General features: G+C 37.2%; 2 protein-coding genes across 4 annotated transcripts in view; one reads left to right on the forward strand and one right to left on the reverse strand.

Annotated features, from left to right (window-relative positions):
- veph1 (ventricular zone expressed PH domain-containing 1) overlaps positions 1–20,685 on the forward strand; it is a 69,546-nt gene that overhangs the window by 15,332 nt on the left and 33,529 nt on the right. For all 3 annotated transcript variants that reach the window (XM_043264845.1, XM_043264847.1, XM_043264846.1), the window contains exons 5-6: positions 10,737–10,900; positions 13,511–13,720. In XM_043264845.1, the coding sequence (XP_043120780.1) occupies positions 10,737–10,900; positions 13,511–13,720 (374 nt within the window). The remainder of the gene's footprint in view (positions 1–10,736; positions 10,901–13,510; positions 13,721–20,685) is intronic.
- Positions 2,066–6,693, reverse strand: ptx3a (pentraxin 3, long a). Its single transcript, XM_043264848.1, has 3 exons — positions 6,304–6,693; positions 4,823–5,398; positions 2,066–3,339 (listed from the first exon to the last, which is right to left on the reverse strand). The coding sequence occupies exons 1-3, from the start codon at positions 6,446–6,448 to the stop codon at positions 2,711–2,713; spliced, it is 1,350 nt and encodes a 449-aa protein (XP_043120783.1). The 5' UTR covers positions 6,449–6,693; the 3' UTR covers positions 2,066–2,710.

The following is a 20,685-nucleotide window of genomic DNA, read 5'->3' on the forward strand; positions in this document are numbered from 1 at the left end:
CCTTGCTGAAATTCAGCATGACTCAGTGGTATTTCAATACTTGGTTTAACTGGTTTATTTCCAGTATAAGCATATCAGGTTTTGTGGTTTCTGCATATGCCATGCATTATAGCAGAGCAGCTACAGAGGACCAGCTTATGGGATTTTTAGAACTTAATCGTTCAAACTTGTCCTTCCTCAAGCCTCCCATTGGGGTCCGTCCTCCTAATCAGTCTCCTTTCCCCTTCTCTCATTATCACCACCCTGGCCTTACTTCCCATGGGTTCACAGGAAACCAATAATGTGCAACCTCATAGTCCGGCAGGAAGTGGGGTGAGGTAATGGGGTTCAGGTTAGGTTTTGTGGGGTACCATCGAGGGGTTCTGAAGGCTGAACAACGCAAAGGGGAGGGTAGAGCAGTGATTCATAAAAACAACTACTTCATTGGTACGACAATTAGATTACAATTTTCATGGTCTATTCTGACAATGGCTTTTTTGAAAATCAAACATATGCAATGTTAAGTTAAGAAAAAGAAGACCATGACCAGCTTTACTACGGGAATGGCTCAATGGCTATTGGTGGTGCGTATTGCAGAATCTGATTTTACTGAGTGCAGCATGTTCCTGGATCAACATCTTTGTTGACCATAGAACAACTTTGTGATTAACCAATCAGATCCGAAGACCCAGTTTATAGTTTTTGTAAAGTTAAGGCTTGCAGTGTTTGATGCTTGTACAGCAGTGTCATTCATCTATCATTTCCTCTGTTTTTAGGCATTACTCATGGGTAAGGTTAGGTTTAGGTGCAGAGATATGGTAAAGATTAAAATGCTGTCCCAGGGTCAACAAGATATGTTGAGTCAGGAACACATCTAACAGAAAATACTATTTTGATTAATTATTGTAGAAGAGTTGTTGTGGATATAGAATATAGTGTATGCTGCTCTTTTCAGCAGAGCAGTCAACAACCTAAACATTCACTTAGTCTCTTTAAAACTGAGCTTCAGTACATAGGTGTTTTACCATGAGCACTTATGTTTCCTTAGTATGTAGACACAGGGGTCTCATGTTAAAGTCAGATCAGAGTGTTTGTAGTGGTCTGGAGTGTGTTAGAGGCACAGCTCCCCTGATGTGTACACTCACTACAGGAGCAGGTAAGGTAGTGGTGGAAAAGAGCATCTTTGAAACATTAAAGCTTTTGAATAGCTCCCAAACTCCCTCCAGCAATGCTCATTATTAGTAATATCCCTTCAAGAATGTAGTCTCCCTACTACCATCTGGATCCACTAATCAGTCCGATGCCTGAGTGCTTTTGCTAAGCCAATGATTTGTTCCTCTTTTATGCTGACCCGTGACCAGTGTCATCCAGATCCTTGGTTAGGTTGCATGTTACACATATAAAATACCAAACGTTCAATGTGGTCTGTGCTGTTTTGTCTTGTTTTCGCTGAACTCATTTACTTAATTTTTTTAAATACCCAGTCTTATTGTACATTATCATTAAGTCTCATAATCTATTTGAAAACAGATTTACTTGCTCTGTCACCAAAGCAACTTTTTGTTAGTGAATGTTTTTTTCTGAAAGGTCACTTTCATATGATTCTCTATGTCTTTTGTAATAAAAGAGAGAAAAAAGATAAAGTCAAACCAAGAGATAATAATAAGTCATTTGATTATTAGATTTACGAATCCTGTATCAAATGTCATGTTGGGGTACAGTCATGTTAGCAAAATTTCAGCTTTAAAACAAAACTTTTTGTTGGTTAATCTGGATGACTAACTTGAATCTGTTGTGTAACAACACTTTCATAGAGGCTGCAGATGGGTTGGGAATGGAGTAACCTACAGATATGGGATCGCTGTCGCAAGTCAACTTTTTGTGTCATTTAGGACACTCAATAACATTTTTCACAGTCTCTACGTAGTACATACAACTCTACATAGATTAAATTTAAGAATTTTGGCTGTCGGTTGTGAAATAATTGTCCAGCATAAAGTATTGAATAACTAAATAATGTGTATCACAATTAACTGTTTTTAACTAAAAATAAACCTCTTTTTTAATTCAACAGATCCTGAATGACAGAGGTTTTTTTTCTTAAAATTTTTATTATGGTCTGTTTTCCCTAACCTTCAGAAAAATATCTATGTACATTATACATTCATTTCAGCCTCTTAACAAAAACAATAAACCAAACATTATAATACATTTAATCACATCAGCGGAAACCTAAAAATAAATTCACAATTTGTAAACATTTTCCACAGTTCCATCATCAAAACATAGCATCCATCTTGTGGTAAAAATACAAACCAAAGACAAAAGTTATTCATTAGCAGAACTCATGTAACAAAATATATTACAATGGCCATCACAAGATATGCTTATAGTTTGAAAAACAAACAAACAAAAATAATGAAACAAAGTATTACATTACAAATAGATTAAAAATGAAGTAAAATCTGAATGTAAACATTATCAAAAAAGATAAATAGTTTGACGATACATAATATATATATTTTTTTTAAAGTCCCTTCATTTTGTATTAAACATTCTTGTAAAACAAAACAGTTTGTAATAATAAAAAAAGATATATGATATAATGTCCTTCCAATGGCAGCAGAGGAAAATTATAGTTTTGTGCAGGTGTAGCAAAGCAGGTTTTTAATATGTGCTTGTAGGAATTGATTTGTATACAGGGCTCAGGTGGTTAAGAAAGTAGAGAAATTTAGTATATTAACTTGACACCCCCTTTTGGCTCCATGTCAGAAACTCCCCATGCCACCACATTACCACGAATACCACAACCACTCCCATCCAGCCGCGCTTGCTGAGATATCTCTTTAGAATTCAAAACGCGGTCCCACATGTTCACTCCAGTCATCTTCCCTGTGAAGGCCAGCGCTGCATCAAATGTCACTGCTATACTAAGATGCTTGAAGAAACTTCCATACTCTTGCCCCAGTAGTATGCTTCCCATGCTGCGTAACTCGTGACCTTCAGCCACTCCAGGAGAACTTGCTGCTTTTTGACCATTCACCCACAGTGAAGCCAAGCCCTGCTGTGAACTCCAGTCTGCACAAATGTGCACCCACTGGCCCTCTTTAGCTGCCCCTGAAGCTTGCACCAAATGGGTTTCACCATCAACGGTAAAAAAGACACTCTGTCCATTCAACACCAGCTGGAGTTCGTAGGCATTGCCAGTTGTACTGTACGAGAAGAGGACGGTTTTTTTAAGCACCTGAGTTGGTTTCACCCACAGGCAAATGGTGACCTCCCTCTGAAAGTGTGTCTTGGGTGAGACTTCAACATGAGCTGTAGATGAACGTGTGGGGAAGAGCAGCCCGATGTCACAGCCTGGAAAGAAAGAAGAAATGGGAGACAAAAAGAGAGAGTGTTAACCAATTTTAATTATCCGCTGTTAGAAGGAACAGAATTGATTTCAGAGGGAGAATCACTAAACTCCACAAATCAATAGGTACATATGATTGCGTCACTGAAGACTTATGATTTTATCTGTCTAACCTATCTAACCTTCACACAAATCTATCAAGGAGGGTTCATTGAAAATCTTTAGCGCATACATTATATTTTAATAGGGGTTCTCCAAGTAATGATTTAAACTGTAAACATTTAGTCATTGTGAATCGTGTCCAGGATTAGTTTTTTGCTGAGCCTCCCAAAAAGCGACAAAAATCAAGAGACTTCTTTTTCTTGTGCTTTAAGTATTTCTAAATGCTTCTAAATTATCAGCTATAACCCAATTATGATTATGCCTGTGCAGTTGTCTTTTGTAAGTTTATGCTTGCATGAGCTTGTTTTATATGGGTGGTCACGTGCACGTTTAGCTGGCATAACTATTGAGAGGACCTTCAACCAGCAGAAACTCAATTACAGTGTAAAACAGAAAGTGATTGAAGGGTGCATTATCTATTCTATGGGTGATTGCTTTGCTGTGACAGGCAATGGCTCTCCTTTCCTACCGTAGCTTATAGTATTTAAATTACATTTGTCTTGGATTTCCAGCTTTGGGAGAATGGAGGAAGGCAAAGTCGTTCTCTAAACAGTTTCACCCTCACCCCCTGGATGCTTTAGTGTGGTCGCCCTGCATATCTGTTCATGGTTATATCTACCTCTTCGTCTTTCATTTACTCTACCTCTACAAAGCTATGTAATTCAGAAAGCATGGGCATTTGCAGATTAAATCATTTTTATCTTAAGCTGACTAGAAACTGTATCCGGCTTACTGAAAAGGTGAAAGCTCTCTTGATGCAATCTAAGTTTTTTTTTTTTCTTTTAACTCAGTAGGAGCTTAGGGGGTTAAACATTTATCAAATGTCAGGGGTATCAACCTCCTACCTTGGGGTGAAGGTGGTCTGCTCAGAGGTTGAATGAGTTGACTTGTTTTGTGTTTGCGTTAGTATGCTAAGTTGGCAAGTGGTTTGATCATACCATGTGGTTTGCATAAATCGCAGATTTACAGCTCAAAATTTACAGCACCAAGCTAGAATCATCACCATGGCGGTCTGTTTCAGTCCTATCCAAACTGACTTCAAAAGATTAAGTCATATAAAGCAACATACTTGCAAAGGGTGTAGGAACTGGTGCATGATGTTTTGTTTAGGTCATATGGCATAGATCTACATGTGTGTTTTAAGCTTTCCATACACAGCGTGGTCCGTTATCTGTGCTATTTTTAGTGAAACACTGAGGTGCTGGTAGTTTAAATCCAGTTTGAATTCAAGTATGTCCATTTTACAGATTTATTTGCTTTACATGCCACTCAATAAAGTGGTAAGAATATTGACTACTTTTGCTTTCTATAATTTAGATGTCTCACCTGATGGAAGGCTGTTTGCAAAGACTGATTTGGTGTAAAGGGTTAGCTGTTCTTGGATGGTTTGAAGATCACTGGAGATGGTTGCCAGAGTCTTCTCCAGCCTACCTCCATTCTCTGTCTCTGTCATTTCTTGCATGAGATGTCGGGCCTGGAAACTCTTGGCTTGGGAGGCCAGACCTCCTCCCCCCCATTTCAAACAGTCGTTCTCTAGACGCTCCAGCCGCGCAGCCTGATTTAAGCTAGCAGCCAGTAGCTGCTGCAGCACCGCATCATGCTGCGCGGACTGATCAGCTGAGACCTCTCGCACACGGTCTAGCGCATTCTGCAGCCGCGTTTCTGTTTGAACCCCAGCCCGGCGAACCGAGCTCTCAACTGCTGATGCGCAAGAGCCGCCGTACTGTGCCACAAACTGTAACATCTCTTCTCTCAGACTCTGCAGCTCCACCTTGATGATATCATCAGCATACTGCAGGAGCATGTTCTCTTTCATTTGGGAATTTTCCAGCATTGTGAAGAGCTTATCCCACTTAGTGAAGACTGGACCTTTGCAGGGTTCAGGGGAAGGTGTGGGGGTCCCTGAGAGAGAAATCAATGAAAAAGAAAGAAGAGTAATGCAGAAAGAGAGAGAAGATGAGAGAAAAGAAGAGAGTTAAGATTACATATACTTAAGATGACAAAACAGAGTTATCTAGTGAAGCGTTAGCAGAGGAGAGTGTGACATGGTCCTATGAAACACTATGAGCTATAATAATAAAATACTGCAACTAAAACATAGTTGACTTAAATGCTTAGATCTGGAAAGCTTGTATAGAACACAGAAAAAAGTTATTAATCTGAAACCAAAGAATAACTGCAACCATGGGATAATCCCTACAAACAGATGCAAAATCTAATCTCCACATGATTACAAAATATTTTGACAAGCACCCTGACAAATATCTAGGGTCCTTAATAGGGACATTTTCACTTATAACATAAAATGCTCAAATAAAAAATAATGATCATCTTTTTTGATTTAAATAGAACCTAAAATGTTTAAATATAGTTAAAAAAATTGTTTACTTGTATCAATCTGGTTCTAAAAAATGGATCAGAATTTATTTTTAATTATCAGCTTCATCCTATTTTTATTTTTCCCTCAATTGTTATATTTTATAGTTATCAGAGACATACAGCATACTCCAAAGACAACACACGAAGTATAACCTCTTCAACAAACAAAACGTTCATTTATGTCATGGCACAACAAATGATGCATCAAAATTTCCATTGTTACATTGTTAGTATTTCTTTGTATTTTTCCTGGCTAATGTAACACCTCTCTAAAAAGACATTTCCACACACACTGATTGTTTATTTACTACACAAATGATTTACAGTTTATTTGTCTTGTCACCACTTGCGTGTCTCCGTAACTCACAGCTAACTGTACTGATCACAAAGGAATATATATATATATATTATTTTTGTCAGTTACTCACCTTCCGTCTGGTCCTCATCAGTTATCTCGTTCAAATAATTGGGTCCAAAGTTCACATCGAAATCCTCCTCATAATTCTCAGGTACTGCCGTGGACAATGAAACCACCAGACACATGGCCTGGAGGAATGTCCACTTGCTGGCCATGTGTTGAGTATGAACAAGGCTCAGTGTTTGTGTATAATTGTCTCTTTTTTCTCTGGTGGTCTTCCTTGTTAGATGCTGAGCAATCGGTTGGCTGGACTCCTGCTTGTTTGGTGAACTGCAGCTGAAAGGCAACTGAGCCTGATAGAAGAGCTCTGTGGTCTATATAAACATTGCACACAGAAAGAGAGAGAGAAAGAGGTGGAGGGGGTGAGCTCCAGTGAGAAATTCTTCGTTGGAGGTATGGGTAGGCAAATTGTTGTACTGCTCCTGCAAAGGAGAGAGAGAGACTGGGGGAGGATGTTAGGAAAGAGGTACAAGTTGAAAACCTGCAAAGGGGAAGTACCGGTGACGTTTTTGAAATAGTGGCTTGGAAAAGTCATAGGAATTTCTGTAATACTTAAGTCCTTACTGTAACTTACCAGTAAAATAGATTATTCAAGAGAACCAACCTGTACTTTGTATCTGAAATTTTAAATCTAACTCAGATTTGTAACCTTTACACTTATTGTCTGTTAGAAATATTGCTTGTAGCCCTTATAACCCTTGTAAACCTTCCTTATAACTTGTATCTTAATCTCAACACCTTCAGCTGTTCATTAATTTCGTAGTCATATTTCTAAAGAAGCTGAAAAATGTTAACGAAGATCTGCTATTGCAACTACTCTACCACAAGTGTAGACTGTTGAACATAGAACCCAGCACTTGAGAGACAGAATCTTAGATGCTGGTTAAAGCTGGCCCTTAGTTGGAAATGAGCTGGTTTAAACTGGTTATAAGCTGGTCCTGAGACTGAACTCTATTGGTAACAATGGAATTTGCGACCATTGTTTTCGAGAAATGCACCCCAGCTTAGGGCCACCACATGACTAGTTGAAATCAGCTCATGACCTGTTAAAAACATAAATAACCAGAAAATGCTTTTAATGGGGAGAGCATCCAGAGACAGACACATATCTAACAATCTTCTGGTTCTCAATTAGGATCTGCCGATTAGGATCCACTCTTCAGAAACTGTAAAACTCTAAAATCCTGATTAGTTTGACTTTTTTAAACTTTCACAGAAAACATCATGTTCATTATCATGGTCTCTTATTTCATCTTATTAATGTATAATGTGATTTAAAATATTTAATCAATTATTTTGGATTTGTACTGGGTATAAATAATGAGTCATCTTTAATACAGGTGATAAATCATAAAGAAAACATGCTTGTCAGAAAGGTTCAGAATCAGTTTTTTGTTTCCTGTGGGGTGCTGGGGTTTGGGTTATAGAAGTTTGCTCTCATTTTGGTGAAAATCACAGGCGCCACCTTCAGAGTCATGCGCATTTACTCAGAAACAAAGGCTTTACACTCGACTCCAAATCATTTTAATGTCTTCTGAACTTTTTTCAGCGTGATGCATGGCTTATATAATTCATGTGCAGGCATAAGTGAACTTTTATGGAAACAGAAAGGTCCCATGACATGTATCCTTTGTGAGGACAACATTAATATGTCTGCAACACAAAATGCCTTTAACTGCAACGGATGGATGTTTCTGCTTACGCAGCCAGGTTTGCGACATCAGCATGCCAACAAATCTGTCCGGAATGTGAGCTTTATATTAGTCATCAGTCCATTAACAGAATTTTACTTACTGATTTTTCCCCGATGAAGATCATACCCCACAGTGTTTAATTTTCCACATTAATGTTGTTCCCTACCGAGAAAAGTATGGAGGCGTATCTGAATTTGAACTCAGGCCAGGGTTTCTGGACAGTACAAATGTGAATGACTGGTCTCGTTGTCTGAAGGGAACACAGTGGAAGGTCAGCTTTGGCTAATGCCGTCAATCTGCCACCTTGGAATGAAAAGTGCTGATCATGAAAATTCCAACAGAACCTACACCATAATTGACGGCAAGGCTCGGACAATGAAGTCTTCTAATCTAGTTTAAAAATGCACAGTATAATCCGTTGCAACCTCACACCTACATTATGAAAAGTGGGCTGAGCAGGAAGGAAATTGTAAAATGGACACCTGTTGTTTATCATTCCCTTTAAATCAGTTTTTGTACGTGGAGAGCATATTGTTATTTGCTGTACTGAACAAAATGTGTTTCTGATGATTTAAAGGAATATTTCTGGCTAGATGCAATGGCACATTTACAGTAGATGCTGTGCAGACATGAATTATATGACCGTGAAAGTGTCTAAACTGACTTTTAGAATTTATTGTTTTTATAGAAGGATCCTGACTTTTGGTTGTTTGGTCTTTAAGCTTTGGTCATTTATTTAAAAAAAGGATCTTTTGAATTTGTAGAGATAAATTTAATGATATGGGATTTAAAAAAAGCTCATATGGATAGAAAAATTAAGATGTGGATGTAGAAAAACTCTAGGGAAACGGCTATAACTTTTGGTAACTTGTTTTTAGTTATACGTGTTAGTGGTTGAAATTTATCTAAAAATAATATGATACTTTTTGCCGAAACACCTGGTAAAGATTACGTTTTGTTATCTCATGTGGTACTTGAAAGTGAATGTCGATATTTCCTGTGAACTGTCTAGGGCCAGCAACATTTTCCCAGATGTCTCATTATGAAAGATTATGTATAATACTAATCTTTTATTAATCTCACCCTGTGTGTGTAGAAACAGGTGGGCAGGTTTTCTGCAATCCTAAATGTCCCCCCTGAGCCAGACGAAACATTTCGTTTTCAGAATTATGTCCGCTAACTGACTACCCTGATTTAGATGGCTTGACAGAGCAGAGATTAAATTTGTTGTTGATGTTGGGTGGGAGTCTCTTACCATTTTTTGTTTATAATGAAGTAGCATTTTTTTAGCTTTTAAGTTTTAAGTAAATGATCAGTAAAAATTGTTCATGACACTGAATCAGAGAGTTCTGTCATGGAAATTGGTGGACTAATTCATCAAAGCCTGTTCACCACAATCTTCCAGTAACTGTTTCAATGGTCTATTACATAACATCTAAGGGAAATTTGGGAGTTTTGCTACATAGCCTTTGCTTAAATGAGCTATTGCAAATTTAATTTTACATGATTTTTTTCCATAGGATCCAAATCTGGATTTTTTTTGTATGCATGTGACATAAATGTCAAAAAAATATTTTTAGGCACTAGTCAGAGTTTACTGACTAGTGCCTAAAACCCTCTGCTTGTGATTGTATTGGTACTGGTGCTATACATTGGGATCGCAAGTCTATGATCATCCATCATGGTGTCTTTTCACTTCCTGTTCCCACTAAGTGGCAATCTCCCGGCCTTTTTTCGTGAAAACAACACGGAAGTGACTAAAGCAATTTGCCGACTGGCCGCTACAGGCTTGCTCCAAAAAGGAGTCGGCCCTGTAGACTCCCCATGTTTAAATGGCCAAATTTACAGCAAAAAAAAGTTTAAAGCCTAGTACAAAAAGTAGTTTTGCTCTGTACTGCTAATTTTGCCCTTCATGACAACTTTGAGGGGGGGTGAATTTTTCTAGAAATCATCTGTTTAAATTATATTAAGCTTTAAAGTTCTGCATAATTAAGGGCATGGCAACTTGAGAGTGAAGGGTAGATTGCCGCTGTTGTCACCACTGTTGAGCCAGGGAGGCGTGGTTTCATCAATCAGTTTTCGCCTATTTGCCCATTTTCAATTATCTAAGAGTGATGCGCAGTGACGAGATGCCAACTTTGAGCTTCAAAAAAATGCTTTTCAGAAACCTACGGATGATTTTACAGACACTACGCCCATGTTTTTTGTCTGTGGTTCCTGATTTATTTCATGGAGCTCCTCAAAGATTTTTCTTGTGCTCTAGTTCTAGCTATTGTTTCCAGATGAAGAATGGCTTATAAATTACCTGCATTTACCTACCTGTTAACACTTAATTTCAAACTCCAAATCCTCTTGTTTTAATATGAAACAGGTCTTTATGTTTAAAGTCTTTTTTACTCTGTGAGATCATTTTTGCCATATGTTTTTCAGCTAAAACAGCAAGGCCTGACATTTTCAACTAAATTAATGAGAAAACAAATGGCTATAAAATCCAAACAACAACAACAGAGCATTTATCAAGGCTTAAATAATGAATCAGCCCTCACTCAGGGGGAAACGACATGTACATTTCCAACACAGTCTAAATTTTTTTGGGCTTCAATTCATCACACATTGTATTTTTTCACTTTTTTGTGTGTGTGTGTACTTTACTAACAATAGCTATGGTATCTGGACATAAATTATGGCTGCAGTTTTTATTTTTACATACGAGAAGTGTGCTGTATTGATTAATTATTGGTTTTGATAGGCAATGCCATGCTGTTGAGAGTGCTGCCATCTGTGTATCCACGACAATCAGAGCCTATCCATCAACACATCCGTGAGCTGGTAGCAATGATGTCCCAGTTGGACCAGGCCGGCAGACAACACCTGCTCAGACTACTGCAGATGATCTCTGACCTTCACCCCTTGGTGAGTGAAAGAGAGACAAATGAGCGTGTGAAAAAATGACCGTGGTGTTTGAGGATGAAGGCTGGTCAAGGTGAGTTATTCTGGGCAACAGCAAAAGAATTGAAAGGTCACTAAGGGAGTGAGGAGTGGATGAATTAATGAGTATGAATTGAGTGATTTAGCATTTATTTTAGAGCAGACAGCTGCAGTACAAGGTCAAATATGGCAAAGCAGTTTAATGGTTCACACCTCTAGCGATACCACAGTTGATCATCCGCCAAACGAATGGGGAAATATCAGAAAACACATCCTAAGCTGCTTGCCCCCCCTGGCTCTGAGTGAAGACAAATTTACAGGAATAGAAAAGGGGAAACCACATTTTTGGCAGAAAGTGAACCAGTCATCTGTTTTTTTCACATTTTGAAACGCTTCTGAAGGGGATTGAGGGGTAGCCTGCTGGCAAGTAGCAGATGTGTAGAGTCAGAAGAATGCATTAGTCATGAGGAGTTAATTTTGCATTGGGTAATAAGCACATGTGCATCATTCAGCTCATCAGTGAATAGACTGGATGCCTGGATAGTAGTAAGATTAGAATAGGAGGCATTTTACAATAATGTAGTCTGTTGTTGTTTTCTTTCATTTACATTTACCGAAATGGGAAATGAGAATTCAATGAAAAAAGGAGTAATTTAGTCATTCCTAAGCCAAATCCATCACAGACAGTGATGGGGCTATTGTAGAGAAATATATTCCAATATTCAGATTAGTGTTTAAAAAAGTGGGATTTTTAATGACTGAATATTTATTTTTAGCACTGGTTAAATATGGTTATAGCCACACAAAGTAGCAAAATGTTTTTTATTGTTGTTAAAACTTTATTTTAAACCCTTTATTTTAACATTAAACGTGTATATCCTTTGAATAAGCACACTAAATTCTGTACTTTTTGGTGACACTTGTATAATGACAATGAATAGGCTAACCATGTATCTAAAGAAATATTGATTCTTTATTCTTTACTTGCATTCACGCAGACATTATAAATGCAGTGTATTTTTGTCACTGGTCACATTTCAGCCTCACCAGCGAGGATCCATTAATAAGCACTGTGAATATATTAGTCTGCCAACTTGAACAAACCTGAACCAGCACCTGTCAGCATAGACTAGCATAGAAATTCATAATAGGTTTCCTTTGGCTAAAACTTTATTTCAATAGTCCACTTTAGACATTCTACTAACAGTAAGTAACTTTGCAACTACACATCAACTAGCAGTCATTAGAGTATTAATAAAATACTAATCTGCTTAATATCTTTTAACACTTCATATACCCCAGATACCCCAGACTCTCTCTGTCCCAGTGCTCCTAGTTTATACAGCGATTTGGAAGCAGACAGGATTAATTAAGATTAGTCAGTGGTTTTCACATCCTGACAGAGGCTGGGAATCCTGCTTCTTACAGGACATCCTGTCTGCTGTCCTCCCAGCTCCAGCAGATCCTCTCTTTGTCCTCTCAACCACTGCCAATTCAAAGGTGAAGTGTTTCACAAGGAAGAATGAGAGGATTAAGCAAATCCTCAATAAAAGGGTGTAGTTGGATTCCTTTCATGCTGGAGAAAAGGGCTCATGTAACCCATGTGGCTCATCTGCCCCTTGCCGTCACTGCAGTTTGTCAGATATGAATGTCAACCAGCACAAGATTTCACTGATGATCTGTATTTCTTCTGTGAGTCACTGTTCTTTTTGAAGGTCACCCCTGCTTTGCTATAACAGAGAGATAAATCTACATAGTGGGAGGATGATTGAAAGTTTCCTTCTGCTTCACGTTTTTTCTCCTGTTACTATCTTCGCTAGTTTTTCTCGTATAGGAACCAGGGGCTCTGGTTAATGAGTGGGTGGCACTGAAGTAAACCAACCAGTGTGCTGTGGTTCTTTACACAACACGATTACAACCATAAGGGACCTCTGATGAAAGAAACGTTCAGGACCAAATGAGTGTGCTTGTGGTGTTTTTACTATTTTTATTACATCTTCACTGTCAAGAGCCCAGATAGCATGTCCTTATGTGCCTTCACAGAGCACTGTAGAACTGCTTTAATACCCTTAAAACATTGATTTATTCTTTAATTCATTCATTCCAAATTTTATTATTATTACTATTTTTACGTTTTATTTGAGAAGTTTTTTATTTTTCACCTATTGACAAACCAATGTTTCACTTTTTTATTTGAAACTGAAAGTTAATGCAAGTAAAATGAATCTATTTTGTTTGATATTTATGTTGTTTTCGTTTTTTTATAAGTTTGGACTTTAAAAATGAGTTTTAAAGTCAAAGGAATTAAACTAAATTCCAGTGCATTAATGACAGTACTGTTTTTAGGTTTATGTTCTTAGAAGTTTTGTTTTATATACAGTTATGTAAATAATATAATAATTTTGTTGTATTTCATGTTAAATTAATTGTAATTTTTCAATACATCAAAAAAGGGGTAATTTGAGTCAAACATGGTATTGCTCTATTTGCTATTTGCTGTTAAAACTGTTTCATGGATAAATGATTATTTGGCTCCTGACAGATTTTGCATGCATTATGAGGATTAAGTTTGGCTTTGTCTTTTTGTCTCCTCAGGTATTGTCGTCTTTGGTGCCATCGTTGATTGGTTATGTCAGTGACAGTGATCTCAGTGACACTGCTTTGGGTGTGTTGGTGAACGTGGCTCAGGCAAGCCCCGTCTCTCTCGTTCCCTTCCTGTCCACACTTAGAAATGTCGGTCAGAAGAACCCTTGGTTGCTGGGACACATCGCTAAGATCCATGGGGCAGTGGGTCTGATTAGTGAGGTGGGCCTTTACATCACAATGCGTGTTCATGCTTAAAATCAACACATAATGCGCTTGGTCAAGCTGTATCTCACAAGATTCATTAGATGCTTTAAAACTAAACAGTCATGTTGCTTAATTTTAAAGTGGCATTCAGTAGATCTTTAATATATGCATCACATTTTAGGTAATGATACCACAAAGATAATAGACACTTTAGAGAAAATTATTGTTTCTGAATTTTTTTTTTTTGTTATTACACTAATACTAGTGTTTCTTAGAGTGCGCTATAATTAATTTACCTGTCTAACCAAAAAAGTGATTTAGTAAAACATTGCAAGTCACATCATTACCATCGTCATGTGTACCATTCAGATGACTCTTCACAAAAACATTGTTTTTAAAGGAATAGTTCAACCAAAAGTGAAAACTCTAAGCCATCCTCAAATTTTTAGTGTGCGCATTTGCAAGAGAGTTATGGTTTCTTGGCTGACCTCTGACTAGAAGTACGATGTAGGTACAGCATATAGGTCAGTTTTACAACGAATATATACAGTTTATGGATTTTCAAAATAATGGTCACCATCCATTACTAAGCTTGAAAGAGCAGGGATAAATAAAAAAGTGTGTTTATCTGAAGCTATATACACCTAGGATGGCTTGTGAGTAAATTATGGGATAATTTTCATTTTTGGATGAACTACTGCTTTTATGTGTAAAACATTTAAAAAATTTGCAACAAATTACTTAAAGTACTTAAAGTACTTGGTGCGAAAGACCCTAATATCTTGCAGAATATTTTCTACTGAAGAAAAGTCTCAATACTCCTCAAAAATCAGGGATCTGGGTTGTATGCATGCCAATAGGAACCTCTAGTTTGACAGTAATCACTTTGACAGTTATTGTTAAAAGAGGTGAAAATGTTACTCAAGTGGTGCTTTGACGACCGTGGTGGTGTTGCTTTAGGGGTTAATGTAGAAACAGAGAGTTGTAGCATGTTAAAACTCCTGTGATCTTTATTAAACTTGACACTCTTCATATTTCTGTTACATAATGAAACGGCAGTGCAGTGTATTTTCTTTATAGTGGATTACAAAGCAGATCTGGGCAACATTGCGGTTGTTGTAGCAGGCGACGAAGAGTTAAGACGAACGAGGAACGTGAATCTGTGTGTGTGTTCATGTGTGGATCCCGTGGTTTCTTTGTGTTAGTGTATCGGCACCCTGGACTGTTTGTTCCAGCATCTTTGTATCATTATCAGAGCTATTCCATCATGTTAGAGACAAGTTTAAAAGTGGTATAAAATGGACTTTTCTCTTTTTGGTTTGTTGTTTTAGTACAGACATGTGTCTTCCTCTTTACAACTGTTACTCTCATTCTAAAATGCATATATATATATATATATATATATATATATATATATATATATATATATATATACACACACACACACACACACACACACACACACACACACACACACACACACACACTATTCATATATATTCATATAAATCATGAATATATCAAGGTCCAGAAGCATAGCAAGGGCATTGTTAAAATAGTGCAAGTGACATCAGGGGTTCAACTGTACTTTTATGAAGCTACAAGAATACTTTTTGTGCACAAAGAAAACTAAAATAATGACTTTATTCAAAAATTGATCTTCACCTTCTATATCCGCTTAGCCACACTGATATGTTGTCTGTTATTTATGGGTTTTTTTTCTAAATGAAAACAATGTATCCGTGTGACGCAGCTGACAAAAAACATCATACGTTATTTACGTGGATACTATGTAAAATTACGCCAGGGTGACACCACTCACATTTTCCTCAGAAACTGTGAAATCTCATTTATTTCCCAACAAACCTATGCTTTTGTTCCACACTCAGCTATTTAGTATTTGTTAGCAGAAATTTAGTCACTAATGGCTCTCCTCACTTTTTTGCGTCATCCTTTTCATGTTAATTAAGCAGCCTGGAAGTGTTGACACTGTTCTTGATGTGTCAGCATTAGTAAGCTTTGCTCATCCCCGAGCTGTTCTAAACCTGCTTGCTGCGCCAAGGGATAAGAATTCATTTTAACACGTCATCGCTAGTGTGGAGAGAGAGCGCTGGTATTCTTCCCTTCTTTCACTATTTGGTTAAGCGATACCTGCAGCGCACTTGGACGTTTTTCCAGTGTTACCTAATGTGTTTGCTTTGGAGATGAACCACGGTCTGACCAGTTGCGATCAGGGCTTTGTGTAGATAAAATGGCATGAGCTGAAGGAGGTTTAAATCTAGTTACTAGTCGACCTACTCAGAGCTCCCATGTGACCTATCAGCAAAATAATGAAGGAAATATAGCACCATCTTTTGTTTTTACTTCTGTACAACCATGATATAGTTCTGAAGAAAAATTAAATAATCATATATATATATATTTCTGGTTAGGTCTGTTTAGGAAATGGTACATTTTTTACTAAACTGGCTTCATGTGGCCACCTTCCCTGCATTCACAAAGCTTTGTGAGACAGTGTTGGCTTGTTAAACTGTCACATGTTTATGTGCCAAATTGCTGAATACTGAAAAAAAGTTGTTTCTTCCTTTCATATTTGCGGAGGGGCAATTAAAGGAGACAGCAGAAGAAAAAGACCAAAAAGAAGTGTTGACATGGTTTTGAAAGGCGTCACTGAAACGTGAGCCACTGAACATTTCACACAAAAACAAACTCATGTGCAATTGTATGCGCGCACACACACTTTCTCAACCACCATGGAGAATAGATCAAACTATTGTTGGACGGTAAATCTCAGAAGATTGCTCGAGACAGGCCAAATTGCACCCTTTTCACAGCACCACATGCTGCGAATCTGCATTTTTCAAAGTGTTCTGCTCCTTCCAGCATAAAAAAAAATGTTGTAGTTAAAGGAGGGAAAAGCTTGGATTGAGTTGATTTAGCGTGTACATTTATACCAGTCCATTATAAAACGCAGTCAGTGACATTTACATTTAGAGTCGCATGTTTGAATTTTGAAAGGGAACTTAGTAAATATATTCAACTACTGTTTTGTCTTACTGTTTATGTTCTGTGGGCAGTAGCCTATGGCGTCACAACCAGGGACAGAGTACATAGGACCCAGAGGCTGAGAGGGGCCCACAACCATGTGTTTTTGGGGGCCCAACAGAGGAAACATATTTAATTCATTGTCCAAAATGTCATTTTTCTTTCATTTCATTGCAGGGTGAAATATAACATTGCTTAACAGTATATGTAAGACACATACCATAGCATATGAATGTGGTGGCCAGTGTGCTGTCATTATCGGATACAGACACAGTACTTGTTGTATAGTTTATTATGTACTGTACTTGTGGTTTCGAATACTTTCCTTACTTTTCCACCAAATCTTGAAGAAATTATCACATCTTTTATAAGAGGTTAATTTAATCAGATTTCTCCCTGGCCCTCATTCTCATTTCCTTTTTGCGATGTGTGACACGTCTGTTAAACCCGCATAAACAACAAGAAACACACATGTACCGGCAACGCAGCTGCTCAACAACAATCACGAGGCAAAAAACGTGTCGTTTTTTGATGCAACACATAATAAATAAATTTGTAGCCGTGTACTTTCCTCGTCTACACTTGTTTATTTGCAGATGTCCTTCTAAGTGTTGTTTGTGAGGGATTGCCGTGATTTGAGAGCATGTTTGATGACATCTTTGGTTTAGAGAGGGCAAGTTGATTTATTTGTCATTCTTTTGATCAATTTTATTTAAAGCAAAATGCTGCAACTAATTTATTTCTGCAGTTGTGACTGTTCGTTGTTGTTGAGATTACCTATCTATGAAGTAGACAGGACAGTTTATTTCTCAAACTTTCCTTCAAATCTTCAAAAAAACCAACAACATGATGTATGTGCATATTTTTGTATGTATTACAAATTTGATAATATTTTAAAAAAGTATTTGTTTGATACATTTTTTGGTAACATGTCTGAATGGTTAATCTTGATAAATGTTGTCAACATAATATGTATGTAAATATTAAGAAAACGAGATTAAACTTTATTAATTTCATTTGACTTACTGTCATGCTGAGGAAAGAGTCTAAATTGTGCTGTTAAGTCAAGTTTATTTTTGTAATAGGGCCCAGCTAAATGCTATTTTTCGGGCAATTTAGAATAGTTATGGAAGACACTAATTCCATGATTTTTATGTCTCTGAGGGAATAACTAGGAATTTTGTTGTATTGCCATGTGTCATTTTCTTGGTAGAGGGCTCAGCGTGCAAGCTTGTCTCTTGTTCATGCGCTGTGTATAATTCTTTTGGGACATTTCTTAGAATTAAAGGATGTTTACCCCAGTCTGAATGATAAAACAGGGCAGCTAATCCATGTGGGAACCACAGTGTGGGGCATCAAGAGAATGTTTTTGAACAATGCCTGTTTTTATTGGTGCCAGTAAATGGCACAATTGTCAGCTTTGATTTGGCTTTGCCTAACTTTTTATACCTCCTAATGACTCAGGAACTAGTAGATTGTTTGCAGTAATGACTAAGGCACAAATCACCAAGGGTGTTCTGTAACATGCTATGGCAGCTTCCAAAAACAGTTTGTCGGAAAATTGTTTGGAATTTTTCCTAGAAGCTATTAAACTGGAAAGCTAACCTGACACAATTCGATAATATCAACGAAAAGTGATTTGTCTGTCCACACATGAAGTGACACCAAACAACAAACGAAAAAAACACACACAGCCATTTAAAAGGGTCATCGGGTGCCCGTTTAGGCTTAGGCCTTATGGAGAGAGTCTGTAGCATGCTGTTCATTACTACTGTCAGGTTATAGGACTGTCTTGTTGCTGTTTTCCACACCCCATGTACTCTGTGTGTGCCCTATTTTCTGTCCTCTGTTAATTGTCAAGGCAGAGATACGGGCAATACTTCACACTGTGTGAAACATGTGCTCTGGTTTTATGCTGAGCAAACAGGAAGTGAGCGTAGAGGGAGTAGAATCGAGTTAGTACTCGGGTGAGGGCTCCCTCTGCTGGCGTGGCGTTACACATAGTCACCAGTAGTCTACACGCAATGCTAACACAAATTTAATACAAGCAGTCACGCAATGTTGATAATGTTATCTAAAATTTTGGGAACAAAGTTTAACAATAATAATTTGCAATATTTAGTGCGATATATGTTCATTAAATTTAATCACAATGTGTTGCAAAATGCTTTTTTTTTCAGTTGGTCAGAACAAATATGCCAGACATTTTACTTGCAAGTTCAGATTATATTTTCTGGTGAAAATTCAAATTTGAGAAATATATTCTAAAACATAGGCTATATATAAATGCCTCAGTCATTAAATTCATCCTCTCTGAAGATCTGCGCTGATGCATGACCAACAAAAAATTCCTTAATTTGCTGCAAAAATCTCTGAAAGTCACGTGAATTACTTTTCAAACTGTTAGTATCCCCCAACCATAACATTGTCTATAGTGCTCACATCTCTTAAAAGATCAAGAGGTACAAAGAAGAAATAGAAAGCGACAAATTAGGGAGAGAGAAACTGAGGAAGTTTGTTTGGCATGCTAAAAACATAAACTATATATGTGAAAATGAAGAAAAACTTAACTGTAAAACTTAAATTTACCACACAGTACAGAAAGAAAGGCCAAACATTTATTTTCTAACAGCATTAGCTGAAAGACTTAAGAAATATAAACATTTAGAAAATGGCAAAAAGCATCCAGCTGTGGTAAGTGTTATGATTACCTGTATCTCAGCCAGCTCTTCACGAAATGCACTCTAAGCAGTTTAAATTTAAACGACCAGAAGCTTTAATCACTCTTGATGGGTAACTCAAATATAAAGCTTAAATGGGAATACAGGCCCCCAACGCCCATTAAAACACATAGAATAGCAATTGGCTTCTTCTCAAAGCTTAAAAACCAACTAACACCTACTTGGCTTATTGGCAACATTTCACAGGGAGTGTTTCCTTGTATGTAAAGCAGCTAATTTGAGTTTTTTAGTCTGTCTGAGTAAAAAATAAATACTGACCCTCATACAGTAAAAGACGTTTGACTTCAGATACAATAATTACTCCAGGTGTTTCTGCACCACTACCCGGACCAAATTGATAGTTTTTAATACTCTTCTCTGTCTATCATGAGTTGGATAAACATATAGATACATCCCAGATTCACACAGATATTTGAGTAAATGATTTTGTCTGATCCAGTCTGTCCTCTTAAACAGATTCCAATTGCATTTGGTGCCACCGGTGATGTACAAGATATTTTGAAAAATGTTTGTAAGCATGCTATTTTGGGATACCATTTACTCCCATAGTATGTTTTTTTTCCTGTTATGGAAAAGCATGGTGACCAAAAAAGCCTGGTTACTAACTTTTTTCAAAATATCTTCCTTTGTGTTCTGCAAAAAAAAGGAAATTCATACAGATTTGTAACTACTTTAGGGTGAGTAAATGATGACAGAATTTTCACAATAGTGGGGCCACTGAATACTTCAGCCTACCTAAGCCTATGAATACTGTGCTACCTCTCATATTTGTTCATCAATTATTTTCTGATGACTAAATCATGTCTAAAAATGTCTTCACAGCTCCATTGTTTAAGTTGTTAATCTTTCATGGGTGCTCAAACTTTTGTATACCACTGTATATATGCACAGTGTTTCACACTTTAGTTTTTAGGCATACTAAAAAATCAATATAATTGCATACTGATGCACATAACATTATATGATAGTTCTCCCAAAAAGTTCATCCTCATTTCATTTTGTGCAACCCATTAAAAAAATATATTGCAGAATGTCCAATGTTCCATTTTTACATTAGACATAATACATTTTTTAAAATAGCGCAGTGGTTGTTCTGCAATACAATATTTCACAGTATAAAGTCATACACGTTTGGAACCACATGAGGAAGCGATAAATTATGACATAGTATACTATTGAGATCCTAGATAATTG

This window comes from Puntigrus tetrazona, chromosome 18, assembly GCF_018831695.1.
Source record: "Puntigrus tetrazona isolate hp1 chromosome 18, ASM1883169v1, whole genome shotgun sequence".
NCBI lineage: Eukaryota > Metazoa > Chordata > Actinopteri > Cypriniformes > Cyprinidae > Puntigrus > Puntigrus tetrazona.

Bases quoted from the DNA above. Each gene is read 5' to 3' on its own strand.
- ptx3a (XM_043264848.1), bottom strand. From the start codon at position 6,448: ATGGCCAGCAAGTGGACATTCCTCCAGGCCATGTGTCTGGTGGTTTCA. The intron at 5,399-6,303 runs GTGAGTAACTGA...TTTCTCTCTCAG, and splicing joins TGATGAGGACCAGACGGAAG to GGACCCCCACACCTTCCCCT. The intron at 3,340-4,822 runs GTGAGACATCTA...CTTTCTTTCCAG, and splicing joins TGCAAACAGCCTTCCATCAG to GCTGTGACATCGGGCTGCTC.